At 33.8% G+C, this 19,187-nt stretch overlaps 1 protein-coding gene across 1 annotated transcript in view; it reads right to left on the bottom strand.

The window, feature by feature from the left end:
- LOC106672732 (transient receptor potential cation channel trpm) overlaps positions 1-19,187 on the bottom strand; it is a 58,710-nt gene that overhangs the window by 18,266 nt on the left and 21,257 nt on the right. Inside the window, exons 3-5 of the mRNA XM_014404385.2 lie at positions 10,600-10,736; positions 2,281-2,437; positions 1,721-1,874 (exon numbers count right to left, since the gene is read on the bottom strand). Of these exons, the coding sequence (XP_014259871.1) occupies positions 1,721-1,874; positions 2,281-2,437; positions 10,600-10,736 (448 nt within the window). The remainder of the gene's footprint in view (positions 1-1,720; positions 1,875-2,280; positions 2,438-10,599; positions 10,737-19,187) is intronic.

Genomic DNA, 19,187 nt, shown 5'->3' on the forward strand with positions numbered 1-19,187 from the left:
CGGGTTCGAATCCCGCTCGTGACACTGTCTTTTTTATCTCAACCAATACCTTACATAAAGATTAATTAATTGAAAGATGTTACTAGGTCAATCGGACCACAAAATCTATTGGATTTAATAACTAAAGTGGTAAGACAAGTAAAATAATCCAAAAAGCTGCAGTATTTGGGGAATACCAAACAAATAATCTGTATCTCGGTATGGTCTGGATGAAAAACAAAACAAAAACAAATTAAATTGTTTGTCTACCAAGCTTTCGATATATTTTAAGGTCATCATTGGAGCAAAACAATCTTAAAGATGTCTAAAAATATACATAATTGAGTTTTTAATAGATGGTTTCAAGAGTCTGTCAAGAATGGTTCAGTCTCAAAATTGCCAAGGACTGTAACAATATTGACAACAAATACAAGTCTTGATAATACCATGTTGTGAATTATGGGTGAGTAAAATATACATCGATAAATCTAATACTTTAAACAGAATACCAAACCTTCCTCCTCATCACAATCATCATTATTCACTTGATCTTTTAGAAATTCATCCTTCGTTGGTCGTAGGATAGCTTGAGAATCTATTTGAGAGCAAGCCTCTGTCACATGACGTCTTATTATCAATATTTACTAAATAAATTAGTGGGCTTAAGTAGTATTAATCAAACACCAAAACTAAACAACTAATTTGACGTGTTATTTTTAGAATATCTGACGTTTTCATGCATAAATTTTTAAATGGTTTTTGCCAGTTTTCATAAGATTGAGTGGACTATTTATTCCATCATTTGAAAGAAGAGTTTGTGCTCAATTAAACTTTGCTTAAACTTTTTTCTTGTTTGAGTTATTTTTGAATAACCTAAGGGTGACATTAATGAGATAACACCCTGTATAAGCTATATAAATAGAAACGACTTTCTGAAGAGTTCAATAGAAAAAATTGATAATTGAACATAAAAACTTTTGTTGAACCGGCACACGGGCACTACTGGGTCTGTCTTCACTCGCGGGTTTTAGACAGACCCAGTAGTGCCCGTGTGCCGGTTCAACATGAGTTCACAAACTCGCAGACCAAACCCCATCATCTACTATTAAGACTTTTGTTTTTCTTTAGTGACCTGAAAAAAAACTCTTCCTTTGACTTTTATATAAACATTCACTGGGCTTTGTGGTTAAGAACGGAGTCTATATATGTCATAAATAACAATACAAAATAAAACCTTTTCATTTTCAATGTCCATCTTTAATTATTTATGATGTAGTTTAGGTTTTCGCCATTCGGAGTTAAAATTACACACGAAAATACAGTTAGAACAGAGAGTTGGACTATGATACCACATTCGCTTAATACAGGAAATTTATTAATATAATTATTAAACTGACAATAATAAATTACGTAATAAAAATTAAACTCAAGGTAGAAAATATTTTGTTGGAGTCGTGAGGAGCGGTCAAGAAGAATCTTCTCACGACTTCAAGAAATCATCAAACAACCGACCACTAGAAAAACTCACGTAAAGAATATTGTTGTACAAGAATTAAAGCCCTTTTAGTCCAGATTAAACCTTGCGAACATGTATGATAAGGACTTAAACAAATGTCGTCTTATTCAGGTGTAGCTTAACGATGGTTAGCAGAATCTTATATAAGTCGGCCAGACAACAAATACAACCGATCTGTACATTGTAACGGCAAAGGGTCAAAGGGAAAAAATGGCTAAACCTTACCAAATTTTTCTTTCTCGTACACTGTAGAAGCTCGTTATAAAGGCATTCCCCTTGTTCGGGCCCGACTTCAAATGTCCTTTGAATCGTATCGATAAGATGGTCCTTCATATTTTCCAAAAGTGGCTGCTCGCCCGTTTCGGACTCGACGGCGTACCTGCAAATAAAATCAAAACTGAAAGTTAGGTAATGTGGCGCAATGTTGAGGATACCTCGATTCGATTAAATTTAAATTAAACAATTTACAACGTACTTCGTTTGAGGCGGATATTCTGTTACTATAATCTTTATAGTATTTAATAGTGTTAGTGTTGTATTATAGTAATCATTCCAATAATGCGAAATGGAAGCAGTGACTAACACTATTATCTATAAAAGTTTGAACGCAACGAAAGAACGCGAGAAAACTGAGTACAATCTTTTTGCACAATTTGGCACTACCTGTTGCTTTTAGAATATCCCTTTACTTATTTTATACATTGACTACTAGAAAATCCGCATTTCATTTAATATACGATATGTGTTGACAATATTTTAATTTAATTGGACCATTTTTGACTTACTTATGCGTGAAAGCTAAAAGGTCGGCTGCTCTTCCTGAACCATCGCAGACGACGACTGGCACAGGAGGAGAATCTGTCACATATTCTAAAACAGCTCTTATTGTGTTGGTCCCTCCTTCGATAACAAGGCAAACTACAGGCGTACTGCAATGCGTACCTGGAAGAACAAAAATAGGATCGTTTAACAAGGAACATTGACTATTATAGACTCAGTCCTGAGGAAGAAAAATTCGACTCTCCAAGCATACAACTAATAATTACACGTAAAGAAGTGAAAATTTCTGCTAAACAAAACCTGAGTTTTGTTTAAAAATAAATTGTGAATGACTAACCAAGTTTCAATGTGTTCATGGGAGGATTCCAAAATGACAAACAGTTATGAATTATCTTTGATAGTTTTTATTGTTGACGATTGATATTATTGCTGAAAACCTATACTACTTTTTCATCAAGTAGTCGGCAAGGGAAGAAAAAAGAGTGTTTAGTTCTTTAAAAACTTCATATATCCCTCTTTTTTACTACTTTTCAATCGAGGAGTGGGCTTGTAAAGAAAAAAAACTGTTTGGTTTTCTAACAACAATATATTTCCGTTTATGCCTTTTTTTCATTGAAGAGTCAGCCAGGGAAGAAAAAAAGAAGACTGATTCGTTGTTTAAAAACGTTATATATTCCTTTTTTTGCTACTTTTCATTGAAGAGCGGGCCAGAGAAGAAAACAGACAAAGATTGTTTAATCTTTAAAAACGTCATTTTTCCTACATTTCTGCCACTTTTCATGGAGGAGTGGACCAGGAAAATAAAAACTATTTAGTTTTTAAAACGTTGCATTTCTTTATTTTTTTTGCTAGGTTTTCATCAAGGAGTGCCCAAGGGAAGAAAAAATACTGTGGTTATTTAAAAATCTCATTTTTTCCGTTTTGTTACTTTCTTAACGAGAAGTTGGCCTCTTTTACCTTGTGCACTGAGCCAGGGATGAAATAAAACTGTTTGGTTATTTAAAAACGTAATATATCTTCCTTTTTCCAACTTTTCCAACACGAAGTATGCCTGGAAAAAAGACAATTTCGTTTTGTAAAACCTTTTATTTCTCGTCTTATTTTGCTTTTTTCATCGAGGAAGTGGACCAGTGGGAAAAAAACTATTTGGTTTGTAAAACGTAATGTTTCTTTCTCTTTTGCTATTTTTCACTGATGAGTCAGCCATTGAAGAAAAAAGAAATTTTATTTCAATAAAAAACGTTATATATCTCTGAGTGAACCAGGGAATAAAAGAGACTGTTTAGTTCTTTAAAACCGTTATATTTTCTTTTCTATTATTTTGTTACTTTTTCTGAGAAAGAAAGACAACCGTTTAGTTTTGTAAAACATTATACTTCCCTTTTATCAGTTTGCATCGAGAAATTGGCCAGGAAAGAAAAAAGCCGCTTTAGTTTCTGAAACAGAAGTATTTTCTTTTTTTTCTGGTTAACTTTTTAATCAAAGAAGCGACCAAAAAAGATGACACTGTTTAGCTTTAAAAAGTTTAAAGTTTTAAAATCCGTTCCGTTTCCTTCGTTTTTGATACGTTTTCATCGAGCAATGGTTTAAGCAATAAAGAAGCCAGTTTAGTTTTTAAAAGCGTAATATTATGTCTTCTTTTCTGCTACTTGCTGCTCTTCGAGAAGTTGGCATGGGAAGAAAAGTGATTTCTTTGTGCTTTAAAGATGCTTTCTCTTTTCTTTTATAAGTTATGAAATAAATTATATTTATAATTTCCAGCCGATGCAATATATTTATCGATTTATCCAGCTTAGGACAACAAATTGACACAATTTAATTGGCTTCGCGATGAGGGATGCTAGTCGAGAGGGCGAATGATCAAACGTGAGGTAAAGCTTATTTACTGATCTATTCTCACTGATTGCTGAACGCCGGCTGTACGTCTGCTGATAATGACTAATATTGATGATAATCTAATTTGTATCCCGAGTGCAAGACCAGGGGTATACGTAAATATTAGCAATCAAACGTAACAAGATTTATACATTTAACTGGCTATATTTGAAATACTTATTACATTTCTTGTAATTTTTTATAATTATTTTTTACTGATGCTAATAGATCAAATCGTTACAAAATACTATTTTTAAAAGAACGACAATAGCAGTATTAGTTTGTTAAATTTTATGCTTACGAACTTGCAATCATTATGTTGCCTAAAAATGGCAAAATGTCAATGATAACAAGTGGATAATACACAATAGATTTGATAATGAATAAAACAGTTTTTATTTTATTGAAATATTCACAATTAACTAGATGCTAACCGGATAATTTTGTTACAAAAAGGCCTACGCTACGTGTTTAGCGATTTGCAGGACGTTGAAGTTTTCTTGGATCGTACAAATTTATTCCCCCCTCACCTGCAGCAATGGCGAAATTGTCTTCCTACGTTCAATCATTTGCCGTTATGAATTCAGTCCTCATTCTGAAAAGAGCTGTATGTAAATAGGGTCTCAGAACGGTAATAGGAAATTGTCTTGGGTCTCTTACATTTCCGACCAAATGGTATAACAGGCAGCAAAACGCGGATCCTCATTTTAGTTTTAAACCCGCCCCTTCATAATTGGACTAGCAGCCCGTGAGGATATTCCCCAGGATGATTGCTAACATATTTTGAAAGGGCACCTTTCTGGGAACACAATAGGTAACAATAACAAACTGTAAGGCTGGCTTAAAAATAGAAGAATTTATATAATTCCGATCGCTTAAAAAGGAAGTTCTAAAGTTCTAATAATGATGGTCCGTATCCTGGACCGTCAAGAAGATGGTAGGCCTAATGTCAGTCGCAGAATCATAAAAGGGCAAATAGGACAGAAAATTAACACTAGTTTAATTATTACATTGAGATAATTCATGGCAGTTGGTAGTTCGTATGAAAATTTGCCAATTAACCACCAAAATCTTTCACAACTGTCGTCGATTAGGTTGACCGAATTAATTTTAGACTAGTCACTTGCTATTTGATTCATTCAGTAAAATCAGAGTGACAGGTGTCGGGCGGCGCTTGATCTAGCAAGTATATTGAAAAGTATTGCTATTTTTTTCTTGTGGTAAATAGGTTTTACTCGATGCTTTTGGCGCATCGAATACGCATGATTGGGTAATAATTTTCATGGGAAGGAGAGCAGGCTGCATCGCCGTCGGTGATTCTGCTTCAAAAGTGGATTACCACGTTTTTGGTTTTGGGGTCACCATAAAAATTTTCGAAAATGCTAAATATAATAAAATTTGGACCAGAGATGGCCGGGTCCTTCGGTCTTCATAACTTCTTTCCCAAAGAAAACACGATCCGCTAAAATAAAGGAATGAAATAACAAAGGCAATGAAAATATACCTTGTTTACTACTTTTTTACTTTTGAGGAAAAAAGAAGATTGTTTGGATCTTAAAAAACGATATATTTTATACTTTATTGCTACTTTTTCATCAAGTGGACCAGGGAAGAAAAAAGATATATTTATCGCTTTTTTATTGAGAAATCGGCGAGAGGAAAAAGAAGTAAGTTCAGCTCTTTAAAAACGTCATATTTCATACTTTTTTGCCACTTTTTCATCGACTTGTAGGCCAGTGAAAAATAGACTGATTAGTTCATTAAAAAATACATATATCTCTCTTTCCCTTTTTTTGCTAGGTTTTAATCACGGAGTGACCAGGGAAGAAATAGCGAATTTTAGTTATTTTGCTAAGTTTTCCTGAACAGTCTGCCAGGGAATAAAGAAGACTGCTTAGTTCTTAAGAACGTTATATCTTCCTCTTTGTTTGCTACTTTTTTCTAAAGGAGTCGACCAGGAAAGAAATAAGGAATTTTGATTTATTTAAAAAGTTATATTTATCTCTTTTTTTGCTACGTTTTCCAGAGGAGTCTGCCAGGTAAGAAAGAAGACCAGTTAGTTCTTTAAGAACGGGGGTACGAGAGGGTACTATGCGTCTCTAATAGCCTCTAATACTAAACTCCGAGTTTTCACTTTCACGAAGCTTATGCCAATGTTCTCTGTAAATCAAAAAGACGGAAAGAGGGCTGCGGAGGAATTGGAGCTGGACCTGTCACCTCCTAAACCCTAGACCCGACCATACTCCTCTTCCTACCCCAATCCCAAAATCCCAATCCTGATCTTACGATCCAGCCCCAATCTAAGGTTTAGACGACCCGTGTCGAAGGATGGTAGCGGTAACCCCCTTAGTAATCAGCCTTACTCCGCAGAGAGGACTCCTTCGGTGCTGACCTTTAGATACCTCATACTCAAGGCAATCACATGGATAATAAATAAAAAATCGGGAAACCTGCAAAAGGAAGACACCAAAAACCAACTTATGGAAATTGAAGAGGGCTCCGCACCCTCTACAACTCCCATAAACCAGGGGAGCGCCTGGGAAGGGGCAAACCTCAGGGTAGGTCCTTGTACAGAAATAGTAAAAACCGCTAGAGTGGCCATGTGGGTGTAGGGTCTTGATCTTCTGGGCACTACGGATGCTACGACCACTCTCGGGTTGATGAAATCCCCGAATCAAGATATTAATACCAGTCAATGAAGGGTCGTCACCAAGAGAGTAGAAAGCAATGGACTAACACTTGTAGTAGACATGGATGATGCATCTTTTGGGGCTCAAAGCAAAGAAACTTAAAACATTATCTTGCCTTTGCAATGATAAGGGTCATAAAAAAAACAGTAAAGACTGACGTTGAGGGTGCTTCAAGCAAACCTCCAGCACAGGAAAGCTGCAAGACTTACGCTTTGTGGCCTAGGAAAACAACAATGATGTAGCACTTATCCAGGAACCCAGACAAACTAGCGGCACTAACAAAAAAACGTCGCAAACTTTTGATTAAAGCGAGAGAAACGAGGAATACTAAAGAATACAGTAAAGCCCTAACTGAATACAATAGGGAGATAAAAAAAGGCAAAACAAGAATCGTGGAGGAAATATTGCAAAGGAGTATATATTATTGCAAGTAGACTCCACAAAATCCTTGCCCAAGTCCCTCTAAACCTCATTGGAACTCTAAAACTACCACCAAGCCCATTGATGAAACAGAAGAGGTTCCGATCCACTTGAAATATAATGTAACCAACTCGGTATGTCGTTCAATCATCTGTTACGGTTGTACAGATATGTGGCTACCAACAATATGAAGAAGTCGAGAAATTCCAAAAATGTTGTATTCGTAAGTTATTTGCACTTTCTAACCCTACCCCAAACTACATGATTTATTTAGAAACGTCCACTGATCTGATTTACATATATACCCTATAACTTCACTTTTCATTTAGTTTTAAAATTTTGAATTCCCCGTATACAAAATTGGATAAAATAAAAGCGATCGAAGTTATCAAGACTAAGACCTCATGCCCAATGGCTTACCCTCTATCAAAGATTTGAGTAATCTGTCCCACCTACGAAAACCTCGCTGATTGGCCAGCTCTTTATTCAGTTCTGCTGTCTAGAATCAAGCATCGACATCGGAACGATTGTTTACAGGGGGCTCATTCCTTGCTTAACTTTTCCTTATTTAAAGACTTAACTCACCCCCACACGTTACTTAATCTACTACATATTGAGAGAGAATCTAAATTCTCTTAGTTTATCAAACTTAAAATGTCTATTAAAAACCCGTTGCAAGGCCCTTAACTTGAAATCTGCACTTTGGTTGAGATGCAAGGAGGGGTTATGTGCCCTTTGCAATTCTCAATCCGTAAAAACAACATTACATTTTATGGCTGAATATAATATTGAGCAAGATCAGGTTGTTGCACTTGGGATCTTTTACTCTCTCTAGAAACACGCTGTTAAATCTGTTGGATGGCTCATATTCACGGGCGCTCACTCAGTACGTCCGCCACGCCTGGAAATATAGATTAGACCTAATTATGGAATTCAATTTTTGACCTCTCCAATTCATTCTAATTTCCTTTATATATTATATTATTTTATTTTATCCGATAATTTATCGCTTTACGATGAAGACTTTTTCTCTCTGTATATTTTTTTAAATTTTTTTATTATAGGTATTTTTACTAATATGTTTAACTTATTTTTTTGTGTGTGCCAGCATATAGCGAGTAATTTTAAAACCTCGTTTTATTCGTTTTCGCTTTATTATTATTTCTTCATTATTATTATTATTATTATTATTATTATTTGTTTTTTGTTCTTTTTCTCTTAACAACAACCTCCGGCAGACTGATTGTAATCCACGCCTGCACTATGCTTTGTAAATAATCATACAGGTATATTCATGGAAATAAAAAACATTAATAAACCTGAACTATTGAATCAGTCAAACGTCACAAAGCCAGTAAGGAAGATTGACAAATAGCTAAAACATTAATAACCTATGAAAAGATTGAATGGGCTATTGAGAACTTCAGCCCATTAGGAACCTTCTTGCACATTGAAAGAAAATTTGATAACACTCTTTTTGACGCTTTGGCTACGTCCTGAAACAGCGAGGACCTGATAAAACCTGCTGTAGATTGGTAGAATCAACGGTAAAAAGCAGAAAAGCGCTGACCTGAAAAGGTGGAAGCAACGGTGGCGAGAGGATGTCCTCAAGGAGGAATTCTCACCTCTGTTATGGAATATGGTAGTGGATGACCTCACATGCAAACTAAATGAATCTATACCCAAGGCTATGCAATGTCATACTAGTTCGGGGGAAATTTCGACTCAACATTAAAAGAGCTCAACCAAAGAGATAACTTATTAGCTTAGCTCACTAAGCGTGGTCGAACAATGGTGTTCACAACGACGACTTAAAGCAAACCCCTCAGAAACTACCCTAATAGCTTTCACCAAGAAAAGAAACATAGAAATGAAAGGCATATGTTTCTATAATGAAATGGTGAAGCTAAAAAACGAAACAAATGCTAGGAATAAACTTTAATAAAAATTTAACCTCGAAACCTCACCTGCAGCATAACAAAAGTTAAAACATCGCTAAGGACCACAAGAAAAACCCTAGGAAAATCTTGTAAAATGATATCTTGGGTGCCAGGACACAAGGAAATTTTGAGTAACGAAAAAGCAGACACACTGACAAGAAGAGGACCTGCAATAACATATGTATAGGCCTCTGTTTTTATTACGTTTTTGTCGAGGATTTGGCAGGGAAGATAGAATAGGGAAGGATTATTTGTTTAGGAACGTTATTGCTCTCTTTATTGCTACGTTTTCATCGAAAATTGGCCAGGAATAAAAATAGAGAGATTGTTTAGTTATATTTTTATTCCAAAAAATTTTCTCTCTCCAAATGCTGTATAAGGCCAAAGGAGCATGTAAACTTAACGTAATGACACCATTATTATAACGTTGAATTTCGCTAAAATCAAGAGGGCTTGGAATAAGTAGAATAAATGGAGCAATATGAGAAAAAGAAATGGTCCATGTTTATTCAGTATAAAAATGTCTATATTTTGTTTGCTATAAAAATGACTAGATTTTGTTTGCTATAAAAATGTCTATATTTCGTTTGCTATAAAAATTGATATTTAATGGTTTTAGAGAATGCCTAAAATGAATCCGAATTTAAAAAAATATTTTTTGGCATTCTTTATTGATACAGTATTTTTGATTTTTTTAAATTTACATATAACTGACCTCATTTAATACAATGTTCCACATTCTTTTCTGATCACAGATAAAACAACCCCGAATTACTGGCATTTCCATGATATACTTGCATAACAAAAACCGAAAAACATATTTAAAAAACTATGTAAAGTACATAAAATATTTTTTCTCGGCTTATTGGCAAGAACCCTCGGACAAGTGTCATTTTTCATTTTGTCGACCTGTTATATCAAAACAAGTTCAATTAATCTTTTTTACATTAAAAAATCATATATTGTAATTATATAAAGAGGAAATTATATTGTTTAGTTGAGATTAAGAAGGTCACAAAAATAATGATTGACTGAGTAGGTAAGAGCGAAACGAAAGAATTTAAAAACAATGTAGAAAATGAGATAGGATAGACGGATAAGCTAGTTAGATGGGATATAGTTAAAGGGAGAGGAAATTGGAGGACGGCACACGTTGTGTGATTGGTGTGACAGAGCAGCGAAAATAATTCAAATTTGCTAAATTCCTAGCAGTAATCGTTTTCAGAGAAGAGATGTTATATCATAGCCGAGCACGATATGTAATTCGGATACGAGGAGAACGGAGTCATATAAGAAATTTATTAAAGAAGACCTTTGCAGACCCTAAAAAATGGCAACAGATAAAGTTGAAGGGGTGTAATTTATAAGGGCAGAAGGTAATACGTCAGCAGGGACTTACACGGATGTAGCTTTTGGATGGAAATGTACTTCTCCAACTTCCTCCTTAGGATAATTTCCGCACCGTAGCGTCCAGCCGTCCCGTTGTCAACCAAGAGGAAATAAGCGTGGCGGTTGTTGAGTACGGCGAACCTCGATCTGAAACATTCCAATTACATTGATTTAATTTACATACATTATAAATGTACCAATTAACCAGTTAAGCCACTGTACACGCCAGTGTTACAACATTATTTAAAGATCGTAGTGGTTAATAAATTGTCTCAGGATTTGGCTGCAAGGATTAGATGCGCTGGATATTCGATGACTAGGCGTGCCAAAAGTTGCTTGACAGATTGGATTTCTTGTTATTTATTTTTTTTAAAAGTTTTTACACATTCGTACTATATTGTGCTGACCAATCCAGAAATTTAAGACTAAAATCTCCAACCATTGGTTACCGGTGCATTATCTTGTTGGAAAATTGAATCTTCTTTTTCTAACAATGTGATATTCGGTTTAAGAAACTAATCCAACACTTTTTGACAGGTAGTACCATTTCTTTTTACAGTAATGAAGCGATTTGTGGCCCTTTAAAATTGAAAACAGCCAATACTACTTTTAGAATTCTACCTCACCACTGTGTGATCTTTTCGGAAGTTTTTTCTTTTCTTAAGTCGTATCAGTAATAATTAAAACCATCTGGGCAAGTAATACTTTACTTATATCTTTTTTCGTTCGTAAAAATAACTCATATCCGAATTTGGCTTTCCCTGCGTACATGGTTTCGGCTACTAAGGTGGCATAGCAGGTCGAATCGCCTCACAATCTTGGCAAAAAAGGATTGCTTTTTGAGATTTCCTTCAAAACAGCGAGTTTCATATGACGGAAACAATTTAATAGGTCTTACAGTTTTTTATTATTTCGAAATTTTCTTGACGTGAAATCGAAATATTTTTTACTACAGTATGGGAGCGATTTAACTCACAAGAAATTTGCCTCTATGCCATTTAAGACGATAATTTTAGCCGGTAGCAGCCGTAACAAAAGGATGGAAGGGAGAAGAAAAAGAGGAGACAGGCAGATAGGATCGTGCTTTCGAAAGGGACAATTTGGACGCAAGCCGAAGATTACAAAAAAAAAAAAAAGCGATCAATATTGACTTCCTTCTTTCCTCACAAAAAAGGTTTTTTCGTTGTTTGGTTTATAACGTATATGTATTTGTGTTGGAGCCAATTTATTTTTTTATTGTTAAATTAGAATTAACACTGTAGCTAGCTCAATTCTCATTTTTCAAAAGGTCATTTCTATATTAGTCAAGTTTTTCCAATTTTATATTATTGGCAAAGGGTTTAATTTTATTTTCTATGTTCAATAAATTGGTAGTTTTTTTTCCAAATGCAGTTATTATCTTTTTGATCACCAGTTGGTTTTTTAAAATTCTTTTCTTTCAGTTTTTCCTAATTTCTACATTGGGGGATATTAGCAACATTCCAGCTCTTTTTAGTCTTTTTAAGGTCAGACAAGACCAACTTTATCTAAACGGAGAAATAGCCCTCTGTTTGTGCACTTTTATCGAGAACCAATTTATATCTATAATATTAAAAAAGTTTTGGCTGAAGTTTGAAAGAGAGAAGGACCTATTTTATTTTAATGGTGTAAAAAGGGAAAAAGATAGTGGGAGGGTAAACACAAAGTTTTAATAATTTTATTTATTTCTCTCACTATTTTCTCCGTTTAAACTTTAAGAATCCATGTAGAATTATATATCGTTGGAAGGAGGAACGTTTTTTCTACAAAATAAGTCTAATTTGAAATTTGTAAACAATTCCTATCAGTCGATGATTCTTCAGACATAGGTTGGTTGATGTCAATCTATCTAACGCGTCCTGTTTTTTTTATTATTGATTATAGTCGATAGATGTCGTACAAATTCTTAGTATGCCAGTGAACACAAGGAAGCTGCGGACCTCCCTGACCTTACAGGATTTAGACTCCTCTTTGCTGGATTGTTTTGCTGGATCCTGTAGTTTCATACTTATCAAATCTTTTTTATATTTAATTTTAAATTTGATACCGCTAAAACAATTTGTAAGGGGTATTCATGTACAAAATAAAATAATAATAACTAATTGGTCAAGCGGACCACGAAATTAGTGAAAATAATAATAATAATTATTTTTATTATTAAAATTCTTCTTAAACGTATACTTAACGATTCTAAAAATCTAAAAATTCATTATCAAAATTAGTTGAAAACATTTATAGACGTCAATTTTTGTTTGAAAACATGATTTTTCTGGAAATGTAAACATGAAAAATGTGTAAATTCGCGAAGAGGTTAAATATTGTATGGAATCTCTCAAAACATGGCCTTGGAGCAAATAAATAAAAACAAATCCTTAGTCAAAGCACGAAAATCGAACACCAAAGCAAACTTGGAGGATACTTATGAGAAAGTTGAAGATGAGCTTTCATATAGCGCTCTAGGGTCTAAAAATTATGAATAAATGACAAATAAAACAAATTGTTTTTATTGTTTCTAATATCCCTCAAATATTCAAAATGAGTTCAAAAAAATATTTTAGAGAGAAAAAAGAAATGATAACATGACCAAACTGATACTCCTCATACTTGCTTTTTCTGATTCCATGAAAGCTAAATTTAATTGTTTCACTGCGGATATTTTACTTCACTGCGGAACCTATTTTGTTTTATATGTTTGCGAGGCGCATATTCTCTGAGACACTTGAAACGACTGAGAGCTTGACGCCAGACTGGCTCATGACAGCATTGGCGTCATCCGCAGTGAATGTTTTAAAAATTTAATTTTAATTCGCGGACCATTGATTTAAAAACACCATTAGGTGCAGAAAGGTCTGAAAAAGATTGCAAGTATATAATTTTTAATTTTTGGTATTAATAAACTGGTAACTATTAACTTGATTATTCATTGCTGCTAGATTTCACCACTCGAATCCGACATGGTATTATTTTATGCAAATGAAACTGGTTTATTAAACACTATCACTTTTAATTTACTATAAAAATGCGAATTGAAAGGATTTTTTTTTATAAATATAAAAGTAAATTGAAAATAAACGTTGATTAACACTTTGAGTTGATATTTATTCACAACGTGACAAGAGGCGTTAAAAAGTGTTTTTAGATTTTCACGTAAAGCAATGAATTTTGCTTTACATTCTTTCTATAACATATAATATAAAATCTAGCTTAAGATAGTGTTTGGCTATCATTTTTACGCAGATTTTATCAATGCATCAGTTTTATTTCTTTTGTTTTAATATTTTTACAGTACAATAGTTTACATTTTATATAAAATGACTAAATAGTAAAAGAATCTATCTGTATACTCTGAGGAGTACCTTCTTAAATTCGGCCTGCAATGCAAAAAACGACATACTAAGGACTACAATTTAAAAAAAACTCTTTGTGATTTATAGGAACATTTTAACAAGTAGAACAGAAAATAAATCAAGAAGATCACATATGTTTGAGTCTTTCAAACATTTTAATCAACAATGTGACTTTTTAAAACGAAAAACATCCTATTGAAATATTTCAAAAAATGATTGGGCCCAAAGTTTATGAAAAATTGTTTCGTTATTGAATTATTTTATGCTCTTTTATCTTTTACCCGACTAAGAGAAAAAGTAAGTTATGAAGAAAAGTAACGAAAGAGATTTTCCATTACACCTTCATGAAACTTATTTGCCTTTATATAATATTAAGGAATTTAACGAAATTTCCTTTCAAAGAATTAACAAACAGATGATTTTTTCGTAAACTATTGTAATAGCGCTTCTCGGTATAAAATGAAAAATTAAACAGCTCTCTGAATTACTTCAGCGCAAACCTAGGTCTGAATAATTAGGAAAACAAGAAATTTGCCATTAAAGAATCACTCAAAAGGAGCAGTAACCAAAAAGATACACCCAAACATCGAAAGAATGGGACTCAGAAAATTAAAAATAAATAAAAAATGAACAAAATAAAATAAAATAATAAATAAAATAAAAAAGTCATCCCTCGTTGTTCCTACAAAATTCGGATATACAGCTGGCCTGAATCGTAGGCATAGAGACAGCTTTTACTTGATATTTATATTAGAGCAGTGAATTCTAAACTCTAGAACATCAAGGAGGTCATTAGTAAAGAGCGCAAACAATAAGGGGCTAAATACTCAGCATTGTTTAACCCCAGATTTCGAATGGAAAATGCTTTGAACTAAGACATTAGAGAAGTAAAATCCAAATTCTAAACCAACAAGTAGATCATTAATCCAGAGCGAGCAAAACAAGATGCTGAAGACGCAGCATGTCTAACCCAAGAAGTTTTTAGAAGGCTTTCAGTTGAGACGTTAGTGTTGTAAATTCCGAAATCTAGAGCATCATGGAGTCCACTAATCTCGATAAAACAGAGAACATTCATAGGAGTGCTGCCAGTGAGCACTTTCTACACTCTTCTTTATTTAACTGTTTCATACACTCATTATTTCAAGGTATCCAATTGAAAGTAGTTGTAATACACTATAAATAAATTTAAAAAAGAATGATCGAAGGCACACGTAGAACAGAAATCTTTTGGATTTAATGGCCAGTGCGGTCCAACTTTTGAAAAAAGACGTTTAAAAACCATTCTTTATGGCTCTTAAAGGTGATCATTGATGAATGACCATTTTAAAATTATGGGAATCGAACACTTTGAACCAGGCCAAATTATGATTTTTTTACTTCAACCGATGTCATTTTGGAAAGTCAGGCAATAAGACCTACTCAAATATGAAAGATGGGCTTTTAGCGTATTTGTGAATAAAAAGTCGGTTGATGTCTATATGTAGAGCCTTGTCGTTAGGAGTAAAATTTGTTGGGAGTCTGCTAAAATTAAAAATACTGGTAATGACATACATAAACATTATTTACACAATTTTACTTAATACAAAAAGTAATTTGCTTTAAATTTTATTTAAAAGGTTTTCAACACTAGATCGTTAGAATACCGTTGAATTCACATAAAATCAATTCGAACTTGTGAACCAGCTGAATCGATGATTGCTCCACTCCAAAAATTCACATTTAATCCTAAACGAGACCTTTCAAATTCAGAAGGGGTGTTTTTAATATTTATGCAATCAATACAAAAGAAACTCCCCCCCCCCCGATGAAGCACTGAAGGATGTACGGTTGTCATCTTATTTATTCAGGCTGATTTGTGTATGTGAAGTATCGGAAGAAGGAAAGCTTGATAGAATGAATTTTCCCTCTTTGTGGTGCTTTGCCATAAGGAACTTATCCATCAAGTTTTTCAATATTTTGTGTTCATAGGTAAAGTAAAAATACAATATATTTTTTTCTTTCCGAAAGGTAGATTGGGGATGAGGCCAAGAAGACAGAAACAACACTTTTAACATATAAGAATGAAAGTAATGAAATTGTAGTACCTGTTAACAATACCGTTAAATTATACAGAGGTATTACATATGTGAAGGGCATTACTAACAACCTCTCTGCCATGGTCAGAAATAGAACTGCAAACTGTGATATTCCGACTGTGAAAGACTTAAAATATAAGAACAATTTGGGAAATATCATTTTTTCAAAATTGAAAACAAAAGTGCCAACACAACGGTGTAGCAATGTTGTATATAAATTGTGTTGTAACGAATGTTGTGATGTGTATTATGTTCAAACTAAACAATTATTGAAAAATAGATGTAGACAACACGCCTACGACGTTAGAGATGTAAATAAGCAAGGGACTGCGCTTTCCCAACACAGTCAAAAATATAACCACACGTTTGATTTTAACAATGTTTCTGTTATGGATAAAGAAAAATTTTTAGGTAGAAGATTGATTAAAGAGATGCTATACATTCATAAAGATGGTAATTCGTGTAACCTTAGAACAGATATATCAAACCTAAGTGTAATTTATAGTTCTATCCTTAACCAATAGCTTTAATAGTATAATATGTACCTGAATGTTTATATGTGATAATTAATTTATTTTAGGATTGTTTCAAATTAATTTATAGTTTTCTTTTAATTATATAATTTGTGATATTTGATACCAAAATGTTAGGGAATTTTTTATAGATTGAAGATTGAGCCAGTTGGCAATACTGTCGCGTTTAGGAATATTTATTGCCTTCGTTTATCGAAGGTGGGTTCTACCGGCTATCCGTTATCCACACATGTACCTGTTCATATAGTATAACGATTTTTTTCGAGTTAGTAATTAAGGAAAATTTTAAAAATTGTATATTTGAAAATTTACGTTAACACAGAGTCCTGATGAAGGCGATATATTCTGCCGAAAGCTCAACAAGAAAATAAATGTTGTTTCTGTCTTCCTGGCCTCATTCCCAATCTACCTTTTGGAAAGAAAAAAATATATTTAAACTGAGAAGGCTGATCAATCACCAAAGAAAATAAAAGTATAATGATGTTTCTAATCAATCCCGTTTTCTCATAAATCAAGAGAAACATAAATTTTTTATGGCTTCAACTTTTTATTAGATCCGAGGGATTTTAGTATAAAAGATGTTTTCAATCTTCAATTTGTCTGGTTTTATTAAGTTATTGTTTAAATTTATTGTTTTGTTTGTTTACCTTAGAATAGAACGTTTTTGTATATTATAAATATTGTTTTTATTTTACAATTGCGCACAAAATGCAACAAGCGCAAATATACATATAAATATATATACACACACACAATACTGTATGTTTGGCGTGTTCAGACATTCAACAATTATCGCGGTTTGGTCGCCAGGTTTGGATAGAAAGGTTGAGCTGGATAGGTTGCGAATTAATGGATTGTAATAAGTACGGGAGAAAACATGTCAGACTTGTTTTCATTGTGACCTGCCGATATATTACAACAAACTTACAACCTAATTGCATTAGCTCCCTGCAATGTCTAGACGCATATTGAGCTCATCGAAGAATGTTGCTTAATGTGGAAAATGAAACTTAACGAGGAGAATGTACCCTAATACCTCACGTAAAGGAAACAGGCTTGCGCACGCCTACACGTTACCAGCAGGTAACCACCGACCTAACACGTTAAATTTTAAGGACTAAACTTAGGCAGCAGACTGACGCGGAATCCTCACAATCAAGCGACAGGAATTTATACGACTTGAATAACTTCTCCGATCGAAACATGACATGAGTAAAGAACAAACTAACACGGTACAAAACATCACTTTGATCTGGTTAGACATGCTGATCTGTCGAATACAACCAGCTCATCTAATATGCAATTAATCCAAACATTTCAATCAAAGGTCGTAAGAATTCTTCACTTCTTAGTGAGAATAAAGGGATGATCCGTTCCCGCTTCTTCAAGTTTCACTCCAATCTTTCAGCCCATCCTAATACTGCCCACACGAAAATAGTCCCATGACCCCTTCGCCTTTAACACAAAATAATACAAAATGTATTATCTACATGCCACAGTTTCGTTAGATCACTGTACCTTATATAAAGTCTGATCATTTGCATGGTTTTCTGTTTTTACTGGTTAAAATATGTGATTTTGCTTTGAGATAACCCCACTCCATGTCTTGTTGTATGAGCAGCAGCAATAATTCATAGTTTCTCTAGTAAACAAAAATCGGGAAAGGGATGATAAAAAAAATATTTAAAGGTGATTATTTTATGTAACAACTTGATTCATGTCAGACTTGCTTTCAGTACTGGTTGTTTGACTTTTCAACAATGAGGAACGGTAAGCGAAGGTAATTATTCGTCCCATGGAAGAAACTCGATTTTCATAAGTTCGATACAATTCGAGAAAGTAAAATGAGAGTTACGTTAGTCTGGTTTCAAAGCTGGCACCCCTTTAACCGTTTAGTGGGCCGGAAGGTGGACCAGATAAGATACCGCACCTGACTCAACCCTCCCTAACATTCGGTAATGCGTTTTTGACACTTTACCGTAAACATTAATTTTTTTATCATTACAATTTTTGATTTTTTTAAATCGAACATCAATAAATGCCAAATTTTGAAAGTATATTCATGTTTTTTTACCCTAGCTTTGATCCACCTATTGGATCTATAATTGTTAGTTGACTGCATACGAAAAGGGTAATTTTATCTGCTTTTGTAGGAGGGGAAAGGAACTGTTTTTCAAGCATTCTACATAGCAATCAGACCTTAACTGCCAGCGAAACTTGCGAACAACTGGAAATTTTACAAGGTACGCCTGGAGGAAAAATGTCTAGAAGTGACAGATCGTGTATCTCCTTATCCTCAAAGGCAACACGCAACAATTTACATACATACTACATTTAATTGATGAAATGGTTTTGATAGTTTGTTGTATATGGGTGAAAAGAATTCCGGCAAAGAGATCCTATATTATAATTTTAATTACAACATTAACATTTTGATCTGCCTCTACTTGTTAGTATAGTTTATCAGAAAACTGTGGATACAAACTATAAAATGTATTTATAAAAAATGATTCTAATTACTTTTGGAGAATAAAGGGCTGCATGAGAAAACTGAGGCTGCGTGAGGGGTTTGGCGGTGAAAATTTATTATTTCAACTAGGAAGTCATTGAAGTCAATAATTCTCG

This window comes from Cimex lectularius, unplaced genomic scaffold (genome assembly GCF_000648675.2).
Source record: "Cimex lectularius strain Harlan isolate CLEC.00 unplaced genomic scaffold, Clec_2.1 scaffold193, whole genome shotgun sequence".
Classification (NCBI taxonomy): Eukaryota; Metazoa; Arthropoda; class Insecta; order Hemiptera; family Cimicidae; genus Cimex; species Cimex lectularius.